This window comes from Salvia splendens, chromosome 10, assembly GCF_004379255.2.
Source record: "Salvia splendens isolate huo1 chromosome 10, SspV2, whole genome shotgun sequence".
Taxonomy (NCBI): Eukaryota; Viridiplantae; Streptophyta; class Magnoliopsida; order Lamiales; family Lamiaceae; genus Salvia; species Salvia splendens.
The window spans coordinates 17,940,273-17,962,801 of record NC_056041.1 but is presented as its reverse complement, the minus strand read 5'-3'; the positions used below and the strand labels follow the sequence as shown (position 1 = coordinate 17,962,801).

General features: G+C 34.8%; 1 protein-coding gene across 5 annotated transcripts; it reads left to right on the top strand.

The window, feature by feature from the left end:
- Positions 1-449: 449 nt before the first annotated feature.
- Positions 450-20,703, top strand: LOC121750723 (guanine nucleotide exchange factor SPIKE 1-like). 5 transcript variants are annotated; one of them, XM_042145320.1, is made up of 29 exons: positions 450-826; positions 2,211-2,288; positions 2,493-2,655; positions 2,899-3,100; positions 3,256-3,311; positions 3,407-3,504; positions 3,927-4,064; positions 4,790-5,101; positions 5,816-6,025; positions 6,137-6,304; positions 6,374-6,565; positions 6,775-6,818; positions 8,101-8,170; positions 9,500-9,661; positions 10,108-10,215; positions 10,376-10,413; positions 11,846-11,990; positions 12,293-12,419; positions 12,574-12,767; positions 13,914-14,044; positions 16,252-16,327; positions 16,463-16,573; positions 16,772-16,954; positions 17,320-17,463; positions 17,575-17,748; positions 17,875-18,222; positions 18,305-18,637; positions 18,719-18,904; positions 19,361-20,703. In XM_042145320.1, the coding sequence occupies exons 2-29, from the start codon at positions 2,277-2,279 to the stop codon at positions 20,567-20,569; spliced, it is 5,334 nt and encodes a 1,777-aa protein (XP_042001254.1). In that variant the 5' UTR covers positions 450-826; positions 2,211-2,276; the 3' UTR covers positions 20,570-20,703. The 5 variants fall into 5 exon arrangements, with proteins under 5 accessions (XP_042001254.1, XP_042001253.1, XP_042001250.1 ...); XM_042145319.1 differs by having other exon boundaries at positions 2,168-2,288; XM_042145316.1 differs by having other exon boundaries at positions 2,168-2,288; positions 5,816-6,304.
- Positions 20,704-22,529: the final 1,826 nt, after the last annotated feature.

Genomic DNA, 22,529 nt, shown 5'->3' with positions numbered 1-22,529 from the left:
TTTAATATATTGGAAATACTACCAATCGGTTACTGAAAATGATTTAAATATTTTTAGATAATTAATATATATTGTACCTAAAACAAGCATATGTACTTGAATGTATTAATAAATAAAGAATATGCATTAATGTAGATTAATATTAATTATTTATCACATCTGACTAAAAAATATATTTCATGTCACAAAATGTTTCTTCTCCAACTAAAAGTTCTATATTTTCATTTTTAATAAATTTCTCTATCTTAAGTGTAATTCATTCTCTTCTAGAATAATATTTAAACCTTTTTAATATATGTATTTTACTACTAATTAAATTGAATATTGTTTTATCCAGTATAGACAATAGCAGGAAAGAGAGTATACAACAAAATTATTTCGTCAAAAAATAAGATTATTTGATAGCGAAAATGCGAATCAAATAAAGTATAGTTTGTTTGTAAAAACGAAGTAGTGCTGCTGCTCTCTCTTTCTCTCTCTGTCTGTTTGTCTGTCATCTCCTTTCCCCTTTGTTCCAGCTTGTTACATCTCTCCCACCTAATGCACCATTCCTCAACTTCCAAGTCTCCCTATTTCCCCCAATTTTCCAAACCCTCACGCAACTTTCACGCCAATACCTCCGCCGCCCACACCAATGCTGCTGCGAGCTTCTGATTCTCCCCACTTGCTTCTCATTTTATTCTTCCTTCTCCAACCCTAACTTCCTTTTCACTTGGATTTGGCTTCGCTCAGCTTCTTCATGCTCCTTTGGCTCGGGAGTGGCGCCGTCTAGCTCATTCCCGATCCTCTCTTCCACTCAGCCTCTGCAAATTAGTCCGGATCCAGGGTTCGCACATTTCTGTTGGTGACTTTATAACTTGAGTATTGCTTGCTATAAATGTTCCATGAGATTTCGATTGATTCTAAATGCGCGCTCGTTAATCTGTGAGTGGTCGTGCTGTACTGCGATTTTGTCAGTAGCATATGAGGAATTCGTATATTTTTTATGGACGAGCTGTCTATTGTTTATTTTTTTCAGTAGCTTTTCATTGAGCAGTTTTTGAAGTTTCAGAATTAAAATTTAAGTTCAAATTGTTAGCTGAAACGGTTATAAAACTGCTTATGTATTAACACTGGCTAATGTTCAGCTAACTTGATACATTTTTCTGCAAATTGGCCTTTAGATTATACAACTGCTTATGTGTATCAGTATAAGAACTTGCACAGGACTTGAAAAGGGGTCAAAGCAGGTTTTTTTTTTGTATCTTGCATCTTCTTTTCAAACGAGAATATTATGTTATGATTATTGAAACACATTTTCCTTGGACGTACACTCTGTAAATTCATTCATAAATTTTTGGGACCTATTCTCTTATGTCCTAAATTCACCTGAAACTTGACATTCATCTAAGAGGATATACTACAGTCGGCCACAGAAACTGCACATATGTTGTAGAATCATAAGATATAAGGTGAATATGTTATTACAATTTACCAAGTTTTAATCACTTAAAGAACTAAATACATAAAATTTATTATATCAAAAATTTATTTATCTGATAATTGAATCCACCGATAAGCCGGAGATGGAGAGAGATTGCTGTAGATATGTCACTCAATCTCCAACTGAATATGCTTGTGTTCTTACTAAAAATCTGGTATGTTGCTAAAACTAGGTGTAATATATTGCAAAACAACAATTATTGTTCGTTGATCTGTAAAACATGTGTCATCATCCCATTATATGTGGAACATGCCATGACAATGCTTATTTTTTGCAGTTTTTTTATATTCATATACCTGAAATTGCAAGTAAGTCCAAATTAAAGTTTTTGTATGCTAAAGATTCACATTAACTGTTATACACGTTCAGAAACAATGACACCTAGTGTAGATTATTGGATAAATCACAAAGATTAAAATTGGCCCAATAAGAACGGCTGTCAATCCGTGTTTATAAACATATGAGAAACCAACATATATCTGCATTTTCTCAGTTGGTTTGGTTTGGTTGGTTTCTTTAAATCAACTGTCTGAATTGCATTTGATAGCTTGTTTCATTGTTCTACTTCCACATTTACTTCCAACTTTATTGATTTGAGCCTCAAACTGAAATTGTGCTCTTCCTTTCATGTTTTGTACATTGCTCATTTCATTAACTATTTCTCCAATTGATGCTGGTTTTTAGGTTTTAGGTTTTAGGTTTTTTAACATTTGCTTCTCTCATGGAGGCTGCTTCTGCGAGCGGGGTTCGTTTTCGAAGGATACCACGGCAGTCCTTTTCAAATTGCTTTAAGATGGAACCGTTGGTGAGTGTTCTGATGTTCCCTATACAGGCACAACATGTCATTTACATTCCCACCAAGAGATAAATTTATGACACTGAAACATCCCATTCCAGTACTATTAGCGTAGTTAATAATTGATTACCTGCCTATACCATGATATATTGCTTCTGGATGCAAGTGGTTACACTGGACTGTTAAAGCCATTCTGCTGTTTGTTCATTCTAGCTGGACGAAAACTTGGAGCAATGGCCACATCTAAACGAGCTTGTTCAGAGCTATGGTGCTGATTGGGTTAAAGATGAGTACAAGTATGGGCACTATGAGAACGTTGGGTCCATCACGTTTCAGAACCAAGTATTCGAGGGGCCAAATACAGACATTGAAACAGGTCTGTAGACAAAAGTAGTTATTCTCTGTTCATTTATGTATGAACATTAAGTGCAACTGGAAGTCAATACTTAGTCTCATCCTCTCTCATCGAGAATTGTTACTCTCGTTGATTTTCAAATTTGAAGTTCATTCCATTACTAGTTGCGGTTTTAATTTATTTAGTTCATTAAATGTTTTTTTTTCTGGAAACAGTTATTGCAACCGTGCAAATAACTATTTTAATGTCTGGGATGCTCTGCAGAAATGGAACTAGCTAATGCTAGACGGACTAGGACACAAGTATCAACTGAAGAAGAAGTTTCAAGTACATCAGGAAGTAATTGCTTGCAGCATCTTGGAGAATCTCCGTTGCCGGCATATGAACCTGTTTTTGACTGGGATAATGAGAGATCCACAATATTTGGTCAAAGAATCCCTGCTGCTAACATTGTTCAGTACACCAGGTTTCTTCTCTTGACCCCACTCCCCAACTTCGCATACTGACATGCATGTGTACTCTTTACCTGCAATAGATAGAGTATATACTCTTCTAATTGTATCATGTCCTCTTTTTTCTGGTTTCTTCACCTCCCTTGAAATGTGTTTCCCCTCATTGTAGTGGGCTAAGGATTGCAGTGAAAGTCTTATCGTTGTCATTTCAAGCTGGGTTTGCAGGTGAGTGTAGTAACTTTTTCTTCTAATTTTATGTTAATTTGAGCTCTTTGAGCTTCAAACTAATTCCAAAGCTGAAACAGTAAGTTCTCTTGTAGAGCCATTTTATGGCACTATTTGTTTATATAATAGGGAGAGAAGGGAAAAACTATCAGAGGATTTCATATTCAACATGTTACCAGCAGATATACAAAATGTGAGTTGTTGAACTTTATCCATTTTTTGTATTTGAATATTTAAATATTACTCCCTCCGCCCCACCATAAGTGAAGCTATTCCTTTTTGGGCCGTCCCACTATAAGTGACACATTTCCTTTAGTAGCAAAAAGCAACACACTCTCTCTTTTTCTCTCTTACTTTATCCTCTCTCCTACTTTTTTCTCTTTTCATTTGACCATTAAACACCACTACCTAAAAACCTGTGCCCAAAAGAAATGTGTCACATATGTTGGGACAGAGGGAGTAATATTAATTGGATATACTATCTTGCTGTCTGACATGCTTTGTGCTAGATATGATGTAATTAACATTTTATTCTTCAATCTAATGTGTTCAATACAAATAATGCAATGTAGAATTTCTGTGAGATTTTATGGTTTTGCGTTTTCTATTACCCAGATGAATAGTTCTGTTGAGGCCCGCGGCATTTTTCATGTTGATGTACCATCAGCATCAGTCTGTTTGCTTATCCAATTAGAGAAGCCTGCTACTGAAGAAGGTGGAGTGACCTCATCAGTATATTCACGCAAGGAGCCAGTAAGTATCGCCACATTAGTGATCTTACACTGAAGCTCATTGCTCAAATGATATAAAGATAATATTGTATTTATACTTTATTTCCAGAATATGTCCAATATTTAATGAATATTCACCCCAATAACTTTTCTTAACAAGATGTTTCATTTTCATATTATGCTAAAAACAAATGCCGATGATGTGGAAGGCGAGGGTCAACTTAGACCTTGTCTTGATTCTTGAAGTATTATTTCATTTTTGATTAGCATGAGAGCTAGATGAATGGGTACATTTTATTGCATACAAAAATAATAGTATTAGTTATCTGCACTTAGTTGAAATACATTTTTACTCCCTCTGTCTGTGAAAAAATGTCTTAGTTTGCTATTTTGGGATGTCCGCGATTTAAAGTCCCATTTACTTTTTTCCATATTAGGTAAATGGAACCCACCGTTCAACTAACTCGTTCCACTCATATTCTATCATAAAACTAATTATAAAAGTGGGGTCCACATTCCACCAACTCATTTCCCCATTTTTCTTTACAAAGTCAAACAATTTCTTAAAATTGCGACGAGTCGAAATGTGACTATAAATGACAGACGGATGGAGGGAGTATTTACTAGTGAGAAAACTTTATCTCGGCTATTATAACTTTATCATATGTTTTAGAGATGAATTTGGGTCATGTACAATGTTGCTAGATTCATTATTTTTGTTTTTTTGTTTCTTGTTGGAATAATTAGGTTCATCTTACTGAGAGGGAGAAACAAAAACTGCAAGTGTGGTCCCGACTCATGCCTCACCGAGAGTCCTTTGCTTGGGCAATTGTTCCACTCTTTGACGGTGGTGTTACTTCTGCTTCTGGTGGGTCTGCTTCCCCCAGCAGTCCTCTAGTTACTAGCCTTTCTGGCTCAACTTCTCAAGAAGGAGCTGCTGAACCAGTAGCAAAGATCACATTAGATGGAAAGCTTGAGTATTCCGGTGGAAATTCTGTTGTGGTTGAAGTATCAAATCTGAGCAAAGTCAAAGAAGGCTATACTGAGGAATCACTCCTGGTTAGATCCCTTTATATTTTCTTATATTGCATATACTAATGCCAATAGCAAGAACAAAACTCTTAGTATATGGCTCCAAAAATAGTTTTCAACTGAAAGGACATCTTTTCTCTGATTCTAAGCTTGGTTTTGTAGTCAAAATATAAGTCCCAAATATACAAAAAAATTTCTCTCTCTGTTTGTGTATGTCTTCTTAAATCCACTTCTTTTCATCTGTTTGAATGAACTTGTAGAACAGTTAGCTGGTGATAATAATACCCAACTGCTAGTTGTCCAACAACCTTTAGCATATTGGGACCTTTAGTAAACTTTTACTCATCTTCCAAGACAAATTTTTTTTCTTAATTCTTCTCACTATTTAAACATTGCTTAGTAGGAGATTATATTCATTTTGATGTCTTATTTATGAAATCAGTTGTATTGGTTAGTGATTCTCTGTCGCAAAAGCAAAAAAAAACTTTTTGATTGCTATAATCTTCAATAAAAAATGTCTATTCCCATATTATGCACCAATTAAATCTCCCTATGCAAACAAAGTTCACTTTTCGCACAACAAATCACGACTCAGTTGATAAGGAGGTGCTTTCAATTGAAAAAATGGCACTCTTGAATGTAATGCTCCCCTTTTGTTGTTGTTGTTGTTGTTATTATTATATAATTGATATATTTATAATTGAACATGAGTCATTATTTTTTCTTTCTCACGTCTCTTAGGATCCTAAGCGTAAGATTCACAAACCAGTGAAGGGTATCTTAAGATTGGAGATTGAGAAACTCCAATGTGGCCAAGTTGATTTGGGGGGTCATCCTAATATGTCTGATGGAAGGCAGAATTCTGACTTTGATGTGCATTCTTCTTACGGGGCAGTGCTGGATCGAAATGGATCAGTATCTCATGGTTTGGGAGATAGTGATACTAATGATGTAAGTATCAGTGTGTTGGGGGGTTTTCATGCCATATATAGGCTTGAGTTATATGGTCGAATTCCTGTCAAGCCATTCACGTGTTCTCATTATTATTTTGTCCTTTTGCAGTTCCAGGCTTTTGACTTTCGGATAACTTCAAGGAATGAGCCCTTCTTACAACTTTTTCACTGTCTTTATGTGTACCCTTTAAGTGTCAGCATGACTAGAAAAAGAAATTTGTTTATTCGAGTTGAACTAAGAAAGGATGATGCTGATATACGCAAACCTCCTTTAGAGGTATAGTTATGCTTGCTTCCCAGTTTAATTAGTTTGACCAGCTCTGAGTATGGAGTTTCAATTCATCAGGCAATGCATCCAAGGGAACCAGGTTCTACACTTCAAAAGTGTGCCGAGACTCATGTTGCTGTTGGAGCTAGGGTTGCTTGCTATCATGATGAAATTAAAGTCTCGTTGCCTGCTATATGGACCCCATCACACCACCTTTTATTCACTTTGTTTCATGTTGACCTTCAAACAAAAATTGAATCTCCCAAGCCTGTAAGTGCACCGTCATACAATTGAAGAACCACGTCTAGTATTCCCTATTCACATTTATCATTACTTTTTTTGTACCACCAGCCTGCGAACCAGCTTTTTGGTATCTTGATCTATCTGCTTTAGTGTATTGAATGAATTTGTATTTTCTACTGTAAGTACTTCCACTATCATGCTTTCTCATTCAAAACCAATTTTATCCATCACTGCAGGTGGTGGTAGGATATGCTGCTCTCCCTTTATCCGCTTATGCACAGTATGCTCTCAGCCATTTTCTGTTTTTAATTTCTGTATATGTTATAAAAACAAACTTTATCCTTGGGATCTATAAAAAAACCTACTTTACTTTCTGTTTATAGCTTATGATAGACTTGAATGTAGTGAGTAGTAACTAACTAAGCAACCTGAAACAAACATAATTCAGTCTGCAAAACCATATGGATATGCAGTGAGATGTACTGGATTAGATTGTATGACAGATATGACTGATACAGAATATTTATTTTAATATGCAGAATACTTGCATATATTTATATTTACGCACTGTTAAGTTCGTAAATAGTGATATCGTTGATTCATTTGGTGTCATTTTTGGGCATAGGTATCATACACCTTCAATTTTAACTTTTGTTCTAATAAATCACCTTGAGATGCTTTCTAGTAATGTTCATATCCAATTCGTTACTATTATATGATCTAAAGTACTTGGATAAAACTTGAAAGAGTACTGGTCACTATTAATAAATGAGACATGTCACTAAACATGGTCATTTTTATTTCTAAAAAATGAATATTTATTTATTTTGCTTTTTCATGAAAAGTTATGTACCAACTTTGAAAATCCTAATCAGTAATCACTCAATTCAAATCCACATCAATAAGTAGTGGATGGAGTATAGAGCTGTATATACTATATAAGCACATTGAAGCCTGAATGGCCCCAGAGGAAATAGCATTTGAAAAAATGCATGAATCTTTGTCCTATAGAAACTCTGGTGCTTTGTTACTCGTGAATGGCCCCAGAGGAAATTAGAAACATAACCAGACTTTAGCTTTTAACATATATGATTATGAAGTAACAACCAAAGTTTTTCTATGTATGGTAATCCTGAATTTTTAAAAATGTTTCATACAGGTATCCATTTCAACTGGAGAACAACAAACAATATAAATCCTCAAGTTAAATGTCTAGCACTTGATTTAGTAACTTGCCCTTGCCTTTAGGTTATGCTGTACCATCCTCTTTTCTCTGGCATATGATAGAAATATAAAACCATTTCTCTGGTATATGATAGAAATATAAAACCACCTAGAATCTCCAAGCACACTTTCTATCTCTGGTTTCAGACATGCTTTTTTGTCTTTAGTAATTTGGAACTGTGTTTTATCCAGTCCCTTGTATTATGGAATCTGAGTCAGCCATCTGAGTTATGTATATAGGTGTATGCTGCTTGTTGATCCCCATCAACTTTTTTCAACATTTGTCAATAAGGTCATGTTTAAATGGCAAATCACATTATAGACCATGTCTACTGCAGGTCAAAATCTGAGATTTCATTGCCTCTTATGCGGGAGTTGGTTCCACATTATCTACAAGATACCAGCAGGGTATGATGAGATTAAACTTGAATTTAATTCTCCATGTTAAATATTCTCATTATAGTATCTTTGGCAACGTCGAAGAAACTTATCATTATTGCTAGAAGTAACACTAATGACTGCTAAGGCTAATGGCTCAAGTCAGAGAAATGGTGACCCTTTTTATTTGCTGTACATACTAATCCTAGTGCTGTTTGGTTGAAATTACATGTTAGTTACCTACAAAAAAATTCTGAACTATATAATGATGAAAGGTATGGATCATCAAGGGGTGGGTCCATTGATCCTATTTAGCTGGTGATTGGTGAGTAATTGAAGTAAATTGGTTGATGATTTTTTTGTCATGCCAAGGTCTAAAAATAATGACAGTTGCTAATTTAGTATATATGTGTGTAAATTGTGACTTTTATCAATTCATTGTTGATCTTGTCTTAACGACTGGACACAGTGTCAATTGTATTTCAACCTTGAATTCAATTTATGGTATTTAATATGAGAAGCAAAGGCAAGTCAAGTGCTTGTCGCTTTTTTATCATTCAACAATCATCTACTTGCTAATGAAATATTTTCAACTGTTGCATGCTTATGAGGGTAAAATAGATAGCATTGAAAAATCTAGAAACTCAGAAATCCCTTCTACTTAATTTCACCAATCCAACACTAGCTCTTCCTTTCTAACAGAATAATTGATTGCAACATGATGGTCCTCAACCATTTTCAAATGATTGACTCTCTGAGCATTGGTTATGAACTAAGGTTAATAAGGATGAAAACTTTCTTCTAGATTGAAGGCACTCACAATTGGAAAAAAATAATGGAAACTGAATAAACACCTCACAAGAGGAGGCTCACATGAAGTATTCCTGCCACTACAATATGGTGTTCTTCGAAAGTCAACAACCAGAATCATGATAAAACCCCAATGACTGAAATTACTTGATAACAAGGAATATTATTGCCCATGCAAAATGTCTTATTCCATAATAATAATAATAATAATAATAATTAAAAAATAAAATAAATTAAGATTTGACTGGACTCTGCTACTTTTGTTGAGTATACACCTGACATGGCACACCTCTATCAGATTGGGTAGACTTGGAATGAAATGCTCCAATTACCATCACAGCCAATATTTGTTACACTGAGATTGAGGAAAGCCAAAGTAGAGAACTTTGAGTGATAGCTTTAAATATGAAATAATGATTTTGTATTTGGATGCTTACAAAGATGATATTAGTGCTCAACTAAAAAGTGGATATGTTGCACACTTGGCCTTTTGTTTTTCTTCTATAAATTGAACTGTACTCTCGTTTAATACTCTCTCAATTTTTGTAGGAAAAGCCGGATTATTTGGAGGATGGTAAAAACGTGTTTAGACTCCGTCTGCGTTTATGTTCATCGTTGTCCCCAATAAGTGAACGGATTAGAGATTTCTTTCTTGAGTATGATCGGCACATTCTTCGAACAAGTCCACCTTGGGGATCTGAGCTTCTTGAGGTTTATTTTTATATTCTTTTTATACTAATTATTCATCTTGAGAAATGGGAAAGAACATACATTCAGCTACAAACAACATTGAGATTCTTTATTCTGACATACTTTTCCCCGTTTAGTGGTTGATTGTAGTTACATGGCAAGTTTCTAACTAAGTAAATCTTTTCAGCTTAAGTTCTCTGTATTTGAAAATATGAGTATCTTTACATCTCCAGCTAAGAACCCTTGAATCGTTGCAGTTATCTCTCTGTGACAAAAATCATAGAGCACTTACCATTTAATGAACACTTTGTTAAAAAAATTCTTATTTTGTAGGGATTACTGATTTAATGCCTAAAATAATGGAAAATAACTTATCTTCATATTCCTTTTCATTTTGCATGATGTCACTTTGTATAATTACGTGTGCATGATGTCAGTCTATATAAATATTTCTGATGTTTTTGTAGGCAATCAACAGTTTGAAGAATGTTGATTCCACAGCTTTACTTCAGTTTCTTCAGCCCATCTTAAACATGCTTCTCCACCTCATTGGCAATGGAGGGGAGACTTTGCAGGTAAATTACTTAGAACATGGACTAGGCCATTTCTAACCTGCTGCCTTGTGCCTAGTAATTAAATACTGCTATAGCTATTTTATTCATGTGTCTCATATTGCATTCAGAATTGATGTTTGGAAGCATAATATCGTATGCTGATTTTTATTTCCACATTCAGGTTGCTGCTTTCAGAGCGATGGTTAATATATTGACAAGGTATAGTTTTGCTTACATATTCAACACGATGTTTTGCATTAAATATTTGGTGTCTCTGTGACTAGCCTACATACAGAAAATTGGCAAGCACATATAGTCCTGCGTATCTCATTGTCTTCTAATTTAAACTTCCAGTTATTGTGGGTGATACTTGAAATAAGAAGTGTTAGATGGATGAAGCAGTAATTTATTTTATACGCCTGTTTCTTGAACTCTTTGTTTCAGTCTTTGATACGATAGCACCCATAGAAACTTATTACATGCATTGACGACACACTTAGCAACATGTAGATGCTTCTGTTAGGATTGCAAATTAGTGCTATCAATTTCAGTTGGCTTCTTTATTTAGTAATGTATGCTTTTCCTTTTGTTAAGCTTATTAGTTGTCTGGGCTTTTGCATAACTGGACTGCAAGATTTGAATTAGAGTGTAGGTCAGGATTTCTAATTTTAATGATTATCATAAGCTAGCACTTTTGGCGTTGTTAAGCTTGTTAGTTGTCTACTTTCTACTTACCATTAATGCTGTCGTAGTGCGAGCCATCACATAATTTTCAGTTGTGTGGCCCAATACTTGCATTTTATTTGAAAATGTGGTTCCTGTACTATGCTTTAAAGATATGTGCATTGTGCGACTGCCCTGAGATTTGCATCTACCAGTTTCTTCTGACCATTCACTCGAAAAACTTGGGCAACCCTATTGACGATGCAACACTATCTATTATCGCCACTTTTATTTGTGATTATGACAAGATTGTGGCATTACTCACAACTTTTATTAAGAAACCTAGGTCGTTGCATGGTCGGATGAGGCCGTTCGTAAATTTTGAAAATAGCGATAGGTGCTCAACACTGCTCAACAATCACTTTTCTGTAAAATTTGATTCTTTAGACTGTGGATTGAGGGTTGTCTTGATTTAAGGGGATGACCTATTCCTCACAACCTATTCTTTTAACAAGAAACTTTTTTTATATTTCATGAAGTTTTCCTATGAAGAGGATATCATGGCACTAGTCTTAGCCGTTAACAATCACAACAATGACAACCATACATGATGGGGTTTTGTGTAACTATTCACATTGATCAATAGCCTTACCACCCCAAATTTTCCGGGTTGATTGCTAAACTATTAGGTTATGATTTTAAAATGAAGTACAATATGGTGAGGTCGAACCGAATAGTGGATGGCCTATTGCATTGGTGAACGCGAGTTTAGGGCCTCCGGTTTGAGTTGCAAAATTACAGTGTATATGGTGGAAGCGCACCACCCCCTACTCTGTGAATATGACTATTCGTAGACTAAATGAAGCCATATTTCACTATTGCGAATACCCCCCATTGCCACTTTTGTCACTTGATTCTCTACTTTTAAATTGGAAAAATCTTTTGTAAGAAATCCCTTAATGTAGTGCTATTTTCCTGTGTTCCACAGGGTGCAGCAAGAATCAGTTGATGATGGTGAAAGAAATCTTTTTCTTGTTAACTATGTTGACTTTGCTTTTGATGACTTTGGGGGTCGTCAACCACCTGTTTATCCAGGTTTATCTACAGTTTGGGGAAGTTTAGCCCGTAGCAAGGTAATATTGATTCTGAGACTCTTTTGGTATGTTCTTTCTGAATGATGTTTCAGAAGTAAACCAGCTTATCTTAATTTTGGATAGACCAATTTAAAAAAATTGTCAAATGAGATTTATTTCAAATACAAATGATGATCTCTTTGTCTCCAGAAACCATAATATAAGCTAATTAATTTATGCCATCTTTTTCCAGAAAGATAAAGAAGACTATTGAGGTGCTTATAAAAGGCTTATTAATTCACTCAAATCTTCATCTTTTGAGATGAGACTGATCCTTGTTACTTCATTACTTTCAAATTCAGGCTAAAGGTTACCGTGTTGGGCCAGTTTATGATGATGTATTGGCTATGGCTTGGTTTTTTCTTGAACTCATTGTCAAATCTATGGCATTGGAACAAACTCGGTTGTGCTATCACAATCTTCCTTCAGGTAAAAATTCTTATCAAAAGACTGTTTTTTCACTGGTGCTGTATCTTAATGAGCACTAACCTATGGTACAATATGTTTGTCTTTACATCAATAACCTTGTGGATTGTAAGTTAATTATGTATCTATTGTTTTATTTTATTATTATTTTTGGTAGGAGAAGATGTTCCTCCAATGCAGTTGAAAGAAGGCGTCTTTAGATGTATCATGCAATTGTACGACTGCCTATTAACAGAAGTTCATGAGCGATGCAAAAAGGGTCTTGGTTTGGCTAAATATCTAAACAGTGGCATGGCTTTCTTTTGTTACGATCTTCTATCTACCATAGAGCCTCGCCAAGTTTTTGAACTGGTAATCTAACTACTTTCCTGGAGTTCCTGGATGAATACTTTGTACTCCATCCATAACTGTTTTGTATATGTTTTCTACATACCCTATTCATGTTGGTAAAGTACTTCGATCATGTTACACTTGAGAAAGACATATTAATAACTTAGAACTCAAAAACTATGTTATTACAATTTGTTATCAATGTTCATTTCCTTATGGCTTCCCTAATTTGTTAAGAAAATGCAACTAAAAGCATGCTTTAGAAAAAGGAGCTTCTGTATCTCTCTGTTAAAACTTACACATCCACATATTCGCATGCCTTGATCTTAACCATATGACTTTTGATCAGCATCATTGGAAATTATTGGTTGGTGAAATTATTTTCAGCCATCTTAAATACTTCCAAACAGATGTTCTTAGCTTCCAGTAGGCAGCATCTTTTGTTGCATTGCTGCTAAGAATTTAGCAAAAAAGATCTGCTGAGGCATCACGAAAAATACTTTATCCAAGATCTATATACTTAGTATTACCATCTCTAGAAAAAATGTGAACAATGAAAGCATAATTCAATGTATTTTCATTTCATATATAGCCAGAGATTGAAGTTGTACTTTTTTCTAGGACGTTATCACTTTTTGGGGATTAGTCGTCCCTTTGTAACAACACCCTCCGCTAATAATATTTCCTGCTTCCGAACAAGAAATAGGGAACTTATTTTTGTCTTTCTTTCAGTCTCTTGAGAAGTTCAAGAAGGAAAATATAACAGCCACGACTAGGCGTGAAAATTGTATTTGGTTTAAACATTGGCATGCATTGCCCAGAAATTCACATGCTTGTTATTTATTGTTAAGTTGCTTACCCCAAATACCCTCAAGAGATGGGGCAATGGTATTGATGTTTCAATCATAGTTTACCTAAGTGATATATACTGATTGTTTGCACAAAACAAAATCTCCAAGACTCTGCATATACTGTAGGTTATGTCCCCGAAGACTTTTATAAAGCACTAGTAATAACTACTTGCTTCATACTCTTAATTTGACTTTTTTGTTTGTATATTTTTGTTGTTCTCACTTATTTAAAAGCATGATCTGTCTTAGACCTTCAATTGTTTTATGACTCATGTTTATGCTGACTATCAATTTATCTGTAACTGTTGTTTTGTAGGTGTCTTTGTATCTTGATAAGTTCTCTGGAGTGTGTCAACCAGTGCTGCATGATTGCAAGCTCACATTTCTGCAGATTTTATGTGATCATGATCTTTTTGTGGAAATGCCAGGGAGAGATCCTTCTGACAGGTAACCTTATGGTGCTTTTCTTTGTAGCCTCTTTGAGTGCCTGATTGTCATTATTCTGTCACACAGTGATTGCTAAAACTGCTCCAATATTCTTGTGGAAATTAGTTCACAGGCTGACCCGTTTGAATTAAACAACCTCATACACACTTGTGTTTAAGTAAATATCCAGTTTTAACTTGTTCAGAAAATTGGATGAATTCAAAATAAATAAGTATTGCATAATTAATAAAGTTATAAAGTTAGTGTACATTTGCTGATTGTACCCAAATTTATGATGTTGAGTGAATCAAAGATCAACTGCTACTTTCAGTTGATATATTGATAAGGCTATTCTGTTCAGTTATTAAAATGTTGGCTATGTGTTTCTCAATGAGTTCTTCTCCTCTCTCTCTCTCTCTGGTATTTATTAGTTGGCAAGATGACAAATAGCACTTACAAGCTAAATTCGACCAACTTAGATAGGTTGACTGAAATTGCACCTAAGTTGGCAAGATTATTGCTATTTTAATACTGAATCAACAATCTTGAAGAATTGATAAGGCACGATGTGTAAAGAAGAAGCAACTAGTAAATAATATGAAAAGTAATCATTGGGGATTGGGAATTTTTTTAGTGCAAAATCATCCATATTTTTTTGAGTTCAAGTGGAGTGTCCAGTGTTCATTTTCCATTATCTATTAGATATAAATCTTTTTGTTTGAATTTTCTTTCTTAATGTGTAACTTGAGACAGTTCTTTTTTGAGTAAAGGCCAAAATTGGTCCTGAACATATAGTCATTTTACGATTTTGGTCCTAAACATTATCTTTTGGATTTTTTGGTCCTGCACATATGGACATTTGATCATTTTGGTCCTCCGTCAATATTTCCGTTAAAAACTAACGGTCAACATTATCTTTTGGATTTTTTGGTCCTGCACATATGGACATTTGATCATTTTGGTCCTGCACATATGGAATTTTGATCATTTTGGTCCTCCGTCAACATTTTCGTTAAAAACTAACGGTCAACGGCCGATTTTTGACTAAAACAATGGGTTGGGTCGGGTCGTGTTTGGGTCGGGTTTGGGTTATACGTTAAGAAAAAAATAATATTTTCTTAAAATCTAAGCATAATATTTTCGTTAAAATCTAAGCATAATATTCTTAAAAAATTAATTAATATTTTTTAATTAATAAAATTAAAGTATAGTATTTTTTAATTAATTTTTTCATGAATTTGAAGAAAATATTATGCTTAGATTTTATTAAAAATAATTTTTTAATTATTTAATTTTATTATATAGATTTAATATTAATATACTTTAATTTTATTATTTTGATTAAAAAATGATTATTTTAATTTGGTAATTTTTTATTTTATTGTGTAATATCATGTTTAAATCGTATAATAACATCATGTTTTAGTCGTTATAATATTTTTAATCAACAAAAATAACTAAAAATTAAAGTTTTATAATTTTTTAATTAATAAAAAATAATTATTTTTTTTCTTAACGTGTAACCCAAACCCGACCCAAACACGACCCGACCCAACCCATTGTTTTAGTCAAAAATCGGCCGTTGACCGTTAGTTTTTAACGAAAATGTTGACGGAGGACCAAAATGATCAAAATTCCATATGTGCAGGACCAAAATGATCAAATATCCATATGTGCAGGACCAAAAAATCCAAAAGATAATGTTGACCGTTAGTTTTTAACGAAAATGTTGACGGGGGACCAAAATGATCAAATTTCCATATGTGCAGGACCAAAATGATCAAATGTCCATATGTGCAGGACCAAAAAATCCAAAAGATAATGTTTAGGACCAAAATCGTAAAATGACTATATGTTCAGGACCAATTTTGGCCTTTACTTGTTCTTTTTTTTCATCTTTGGAAGATGATGTTTTTTTCCTTTTCAAATTGGTCTTTTGAATTTTCATGATTTTATATCTGTGTTTGGCTTTATTAGGGAAAATTATTTGTTCTTGAGTGACATTATTAAAGACTGGCTTTGATGTTATAAAATGCAGTTCATTTTTGTGATTGGATGAATGCATTGTCCCTATCTGTACTGTAATGGTGGTCTTATCTTATTAATAAAATATTAATTCTTACTAGTGTGTGTGTGTGTGTATTTGACAAAATAGTCTACTTTGAGTCTACACATATTTTTATTTCTGATGTTTAGACATGTCTGACATGGTGGTCTTTTAATCACAGAAATTACATTTCATCTATTCTTATACAAGAGATCTTTATTGCTTGGGACCATGAAGATTTATCTATGCGAGCTAAGGTGAGTGCAGTATGATTCAGCGGCTAGATGTACTCCATGAGTCCATATGTATTATTTACCTTGATAATCATTGATTGATTTCTTCTGATACCTCTTTGTGCAATTTCATATTCCTTATGACATCTTTATTAATAGGCTGCAAGAATATTGGTGGTTCTACTGTGCAAGCACGAGTTTGATTTGCGCTACCAAAAGCTGGAAGATAAACTATATATTGCTCAGTTGTACTTCCCCCTTGTAGGCCAGGTGTTTTAACACATCCCTTTCATCTATGTTCAGTATGGAAGTTGTTATTAAGTTTGTATTGTTAGTCTCTTGTAAAAATATTTAGTCTTCAGAGTTTGACATTTGAGTAATGGTTTGTCATTGTGAGTTATTTTTATGTAGTGCAGCTGCATTGGTATTTGTTCTTTCAATTGCTCAGTTTTTGTTGCATTCTTATAGATACTAGATGAAATGCCTGTGTTGTACAATTTGGGTTCAAGTGAAAAGCGTGAGGTCTTGATCGCTATATTGCAAATCATACGCAATTTGGATGATGCCTCTCTTATTAAAGCTTGGCAACAAAGCATTGCCCGTACCAGATTATTCTTTAAACTTCTGGAAGAATGTCTAATTCATTTTGAGGTAATGCAACATTATGTATTCACTTTTCTTTGTAAATTTCTGGATCTCGATATGCAGGGAAACTGGTAGGTTACAGGGCCAATAAAACCTACTACCTTTGATTGTCTAATCTAGTTCCTAATCAGGCCTCATATTCAAGCCTATCATCATTTTTCATTTTGCAAATCCACCTAGTAAGTTGTTCTCTATTGGGTGCATGCACATAGGAAAATAATTCTTTCCTCTACCAACACTACCCAAGGAAAAGCCTTAATAGTGACCATGCCTTAAATGTCCAATAACAGATCTGTTAGTGTTTTACATGTCTGTGATTTTCCTCCTGAATATAGATCTTAACTACCATGTTCTTTATCATGTATGGGCAGCAAAGGAAGCCTGACGACACCTTGCTTATGGGCAGTAGTTCTCGCAGTCCACTTGGAGATAAGCCCTTCCCATCAAAGTATTCTGAGAGACTTTCTCCTGCAATTAACCAGTATCTTTTGGAGGCTGCACGCCAAGAAGTTGGAGTATGCATATCATCTGATTTAGTCATGTTTATCTAAATGTGTTTTTTCAGAGTTCAATATTATGTTTCACTTCTTTTAGGTGTGCTAAATGTCAAAGTTTAACTGATGCAGCCCCAGGGAACACCTGAAAATGGATATTTGTGGCAAAGAGTCAACTCTCAGCTAAGCTCTCCTAGTCAGCCATATTCCTTAAGGGAAGCTCTAGCTCAAGCCCAATCTTCTAGAATTGGAGCTTCAACTCAAGCATTAAGGGAATCTTTGCACCCAATATTGAGGCAAAAATTGGTACGGTGTTTGATGCAAATAGCAATATTCTTGTTATTGCTTATTGATGATGATAAGTCTTATCATTGCATTCACATTGATCTTGTTGGATATTATTGTAACATCAGGTGCATCTATGTTGTTCAGGAACTTTGGGAAGAAAACCTTAGCGCTGCTGTCAGTCTTCAAGTTCTGGAAATAATTGAGAAATTTTCTGGGGCTGTAGCATCCCGTACCATTGCTACTGATTATGGAAAACTTGATTGTATTACATCTCTATTTATGATAGTCTTTTCTCATAATCAATCTCTGGCTTTCTGGAAAGCTATCTTTCCAGTTTTCAATAATGTCTTTGAGCTTCATGGAGCAACACTGATGTCGAGGGAAAATGATCGTTTTCTAAAGCAAATTGCCTTCCATCTTCTACGGCTTGGAGTTTTTCGGAATGAGAATATTAGGAAAAGAGCTGTTATTGGGCTTCAGATACTTGTTCGGGTAGGTCTATATCATTACTTGTCTAGTCTTTATATCCTTATTCTTATTTCTGGCTCAAACATTAACTGTAATCCTTTTGCAGAGCTCTTTCTCCTACTTCGCGAAGACAGAAAGATTACAGGTTGTGCTCACCATTACATTGTCTGAATTGATGTCTGAAGTCCAAGTTACACATATGAAATCTGATGGGACTCTAGAAGAAAGTGGTGAAGCACGCCGTCTTCGAAAATCTTTGGAGGAGATGGCAGATGAATCTAAGACCCCTTCTATACTCAGAGAGTGTGGTCTTCCAGAAACAGCTCTTGTTGGCAGTAGTGAACAATTGTCAGATAACCGTTGGTCCTGGTCGGAAGTTAAAGTTCTCTCTGATAGTCTACTTCTGGCTCTTGATGCCAGCCTGGAACATGCACTACTGGTAAACCTCTCCCTGTATATTGATCTCAAATTGTGCAACTTCTTTTGTTAAACTTTTGGTACTGATTTAATTTTCTCTCAGGCATCTGTTATGACAGTCGACAGATATGCTGCTGCAGAGAGTTTCTATAAACTTGCAATGGCATTTGCACCAGTTCCAGATCTTCATATAATGTGGTTATTACACCTGTGTGATGCCCACCAGGAGATGCAGTCTTGGGCTGAAGCAGCACAGTGTGCTGTTGCTGTTGCTGGAGTAGTGATGCAGGTAAGATTCTTACATTCGAATTTAAAAATTGGTTGGTATTGATTGATTTGATAAAATCCATAATAGTATTGGTTAGTCATATGGAGTACTTCTTAACTTGATATACGGGGGTTACTAGGGAAATTTTAATATATAGAGATATAAAGACGGATGGGAAAATAGCATTTTTCTTATTTCTAGTGAAACATTAGTAATTTTGGGATGGCATCACCATTCATTAAGATTTTTGTAGTTAACCTTGACATTTTTTTTACTTTTGCTGTTGTGTATTCACAACATAGTTGGTCCACTAATGAGAAAAGAGATCATAGAAAGCGCTTACCAAGAAACTTCCATTACTTTATATGCTTGACATAAGAAAAACATGCATATGACTGATTTGATTGATCGCTTCAAATATCATAACCACTTGTAAGAAATATATGACTTGTATGACATGAACCATTTTATCTTTAGGCACTCGTATCTAGAAATGATGGAGTATGGAGCTCGGATCATGTCTCTGCATTGCGCAAAATATGCCCCATGGTAAGTGGTGAGATAACTAGTGAGGCTTCAGCAGCCGAGGTAGAAGGATATGGCGCTTCAAAACTTACTGTTGAGTCAGCTGTCAAGTACCTGCAACTTGCAAATAAGCTCTTCTCTCAAGCTGAACTCCACCACTTCTGTGCCAGCATTTTAGAACTAGTTATTCCAGTGTACAAAAGCAGGAGGGCATACGGACAGTTAGCCAAGTGCCACACGATGCTGACAAGCATATACGAGTCAATTCTTGAGCAGGAATCGAGCCTCATACCCTTTGCCGATGCAACGTATTATAGGGTAGGTTTCTACGGTGAAAAATTTGGGAAGCTTGACAGGAAAGAGTATGTATATAGGGAAGCTCGTGACGTGAGGTTGGGTGATATAATGGAGAAACTCAGCCACATATATGAGTCGAGAATGGATGGTACAACGTTGCACGTAATCCCAGACTCTAGACAGGTCAAGGCCGATGAACTACAGGCAGAAGTTTGCTACTTGCAGATAACAGCTGTAGATCCAGTTATGGAAGATGAGGACTTGGGGAGCAGAAGAGAGAGATCATTCCCACTTTCTGTGCGAGCGCGCGTCTTTGATCGGTTTTTATTTGATACTCCTTTCACCAAAAATGGAAAGACTCAAGGAGGGTTGGAAGACCAGTGGAAACGGCGTACAGTGGTGCAGACAGACGGTTCATTCCCGGCCCTAGTAAACCGTCTGCAGGTGATAAAATCGGAATCGCTCGAGTTCTCTCCCGTGGAGAATGCGATTGGTATGATTGAAACGAGAACAGCAGCGTTACGAAACGAACTGGAGGAACCCCGCAGCTCAGAAGGCGATCAACTCCAGAGTCTACAGAGAATACTTCAGGGATCCGTGGCCGTCCAAGTGAACAGCGGAGTTCTGAGTGTTTGCACGGCATTCCTTTCGGGCGAGCCTGCAACCAGACTGCGGTCACAGGAGCTACAGCAACTCATTGCGGCACTCCTTGAATTCATGGCGGTTTGCAAGCGTGCTATCCGTGTCCACTTTCGCTTGATAGGCGACGAAGACGAAGAGTTTCACACGCAGCTTGTTAACGGATTTCAGTCACTAACTGCAGAATTGTCCCATTATATTCCAGCCATTCTTTCAGAACTGTAACATGACTAGTGTGTTTAGGAGCTGTATCTTCATCTTCATCTTCATCTTCATCATCTTCTTCATTGTAAAATTCAATCCCTTTTTTGGTGCTTGATCGAATATTCCGTTAGTTTTTATCTATGTTTCTTACATGATTTCTTGGGTGTATTTATATGCTCCTGTCGACCTTTCTGTTGATAGATTGGATGATCTTCTTCAACGTAAAAATTAGTTATATCCACTAAAATAAAATACTACTTCTACCATAAATTTTTAATGGGATGATTGTTATTTGATACACAATTTTGTGCTAATCTCGGGTCAATTTCATAACTTTTGAAATGAAAAATTAAAATCATAAGTTAAGGTTTCATAATTGTCCCGATTTTGCAAATTCTAGTAAAATCAATGGTGATGTGGCAACCAAAATTTCCTACATTAATTGCTCGGTGAACATAGGCAAATAAATTTATTAAACCACCAATTATAAAGCGGGAAATCAATAACTCCCACTATCGAGCTATATTCAATTAAATCTAAGTTAAATTTTTTTGAATTTCTAATCAATTAGAAATCTAGAGATATAACTGGATTTCAATAAATTGTTCTTATTATCTAACCTGTAAGAAATTATACTACTAGTTTATTATTGAATCAAAGATAAAAGATGATTTTATATTTAATCATCAATTTATCCATAAGCATCTTTTACTTCTGGATATAATATCCGTAAAAGAATATGATAAAATACAATGAATAGATCAACTGGACAACCGCAGTTACGAATCAAAATATGGACCTACAATTTTTTTACTTCTCTTTTCACAATCTCTTTCGACAAAATAAACTTTTATGAATTTTTTTTTCTAAGCTTCTGTTAATTGTTAAATTTTCTTAATTTGGAAAATGGTAGAAACTAAGAAATACTTTGGCGTAACAATATTCGGCTTATATTTCTTGTGTGAATTCTATATGGGGTAAATCTTAATAAAACACTCAATTTTCTAACTACACCAAAAGATTAACCACTTACTTAAAAATATAGTAGTAATATAACCATCTCCAACCATACCCAAAAACTATAACCATCTCCAACCATACCCAAAAATGAATTTTGGTTTACAAATCATCTCCAACCATACACCAAACTCAAGCTCATTTTTGATGATTTTTGTGAACACCAAATACGCAAAAATTTTGTGAGAGATGTAAATTTTGAATTTGATATAAATAATTGAAGTAAAATTACTTTTAAAGTGACATATATTCAAAAATGGGTTTGGAGATGGAATGATTATACACTACGTTGTTGTCTGATGCCGTCATGTCCCATGTCTTTATTAAGGAGCTAAGTATTCAGACTTGTTGAAGTCTTTATTAGTCTTTAATTTTATTGAATCTTTATTTTATTATTTTTTTAATAACAATGTGCCATATTGATAAAATTAGGGTGTGTCAACTGTCAAGAAGTCGCCTATTTTTGTAGTTGCATGATTTGCATCCCAAAATTCAGATAAATAATTAAAAACTTATACTCAACTTATACTCCTTCTGTTCCAATTGAATAGAGTTATTCTTTTTTCCGAGTCTCAACAAAATTGAGTCATAAGTCATCTAATCACTTTTTTTATTTTATCATCTACTTTACTCTCTATTGTCTCTCATACTTTTTTCCTCTCTCCTATTTCACTTTATTATCATTTAACTCATTCAATACAATTTCTTAATCTCCATGGCTAAAAGAAATGACCCAACTTAGTTTTGGGACGGAGGGAGTACTGTTGTATTTCTTTTAGCATTTTTTCCCAAAATTAAAACTATTTCATAACTTTAACCATCAATATTAGGATTTGAATTATAAAGTAGTATTATAATGGCATACATGCGAGGAGCGAGGTGGAGTATTAATTAAGGTTCAGTTAGAAGTTTCAGGTCGTCACAAAAGCATCCACTTTTATGGTAGATGACTGAAATGGCATGA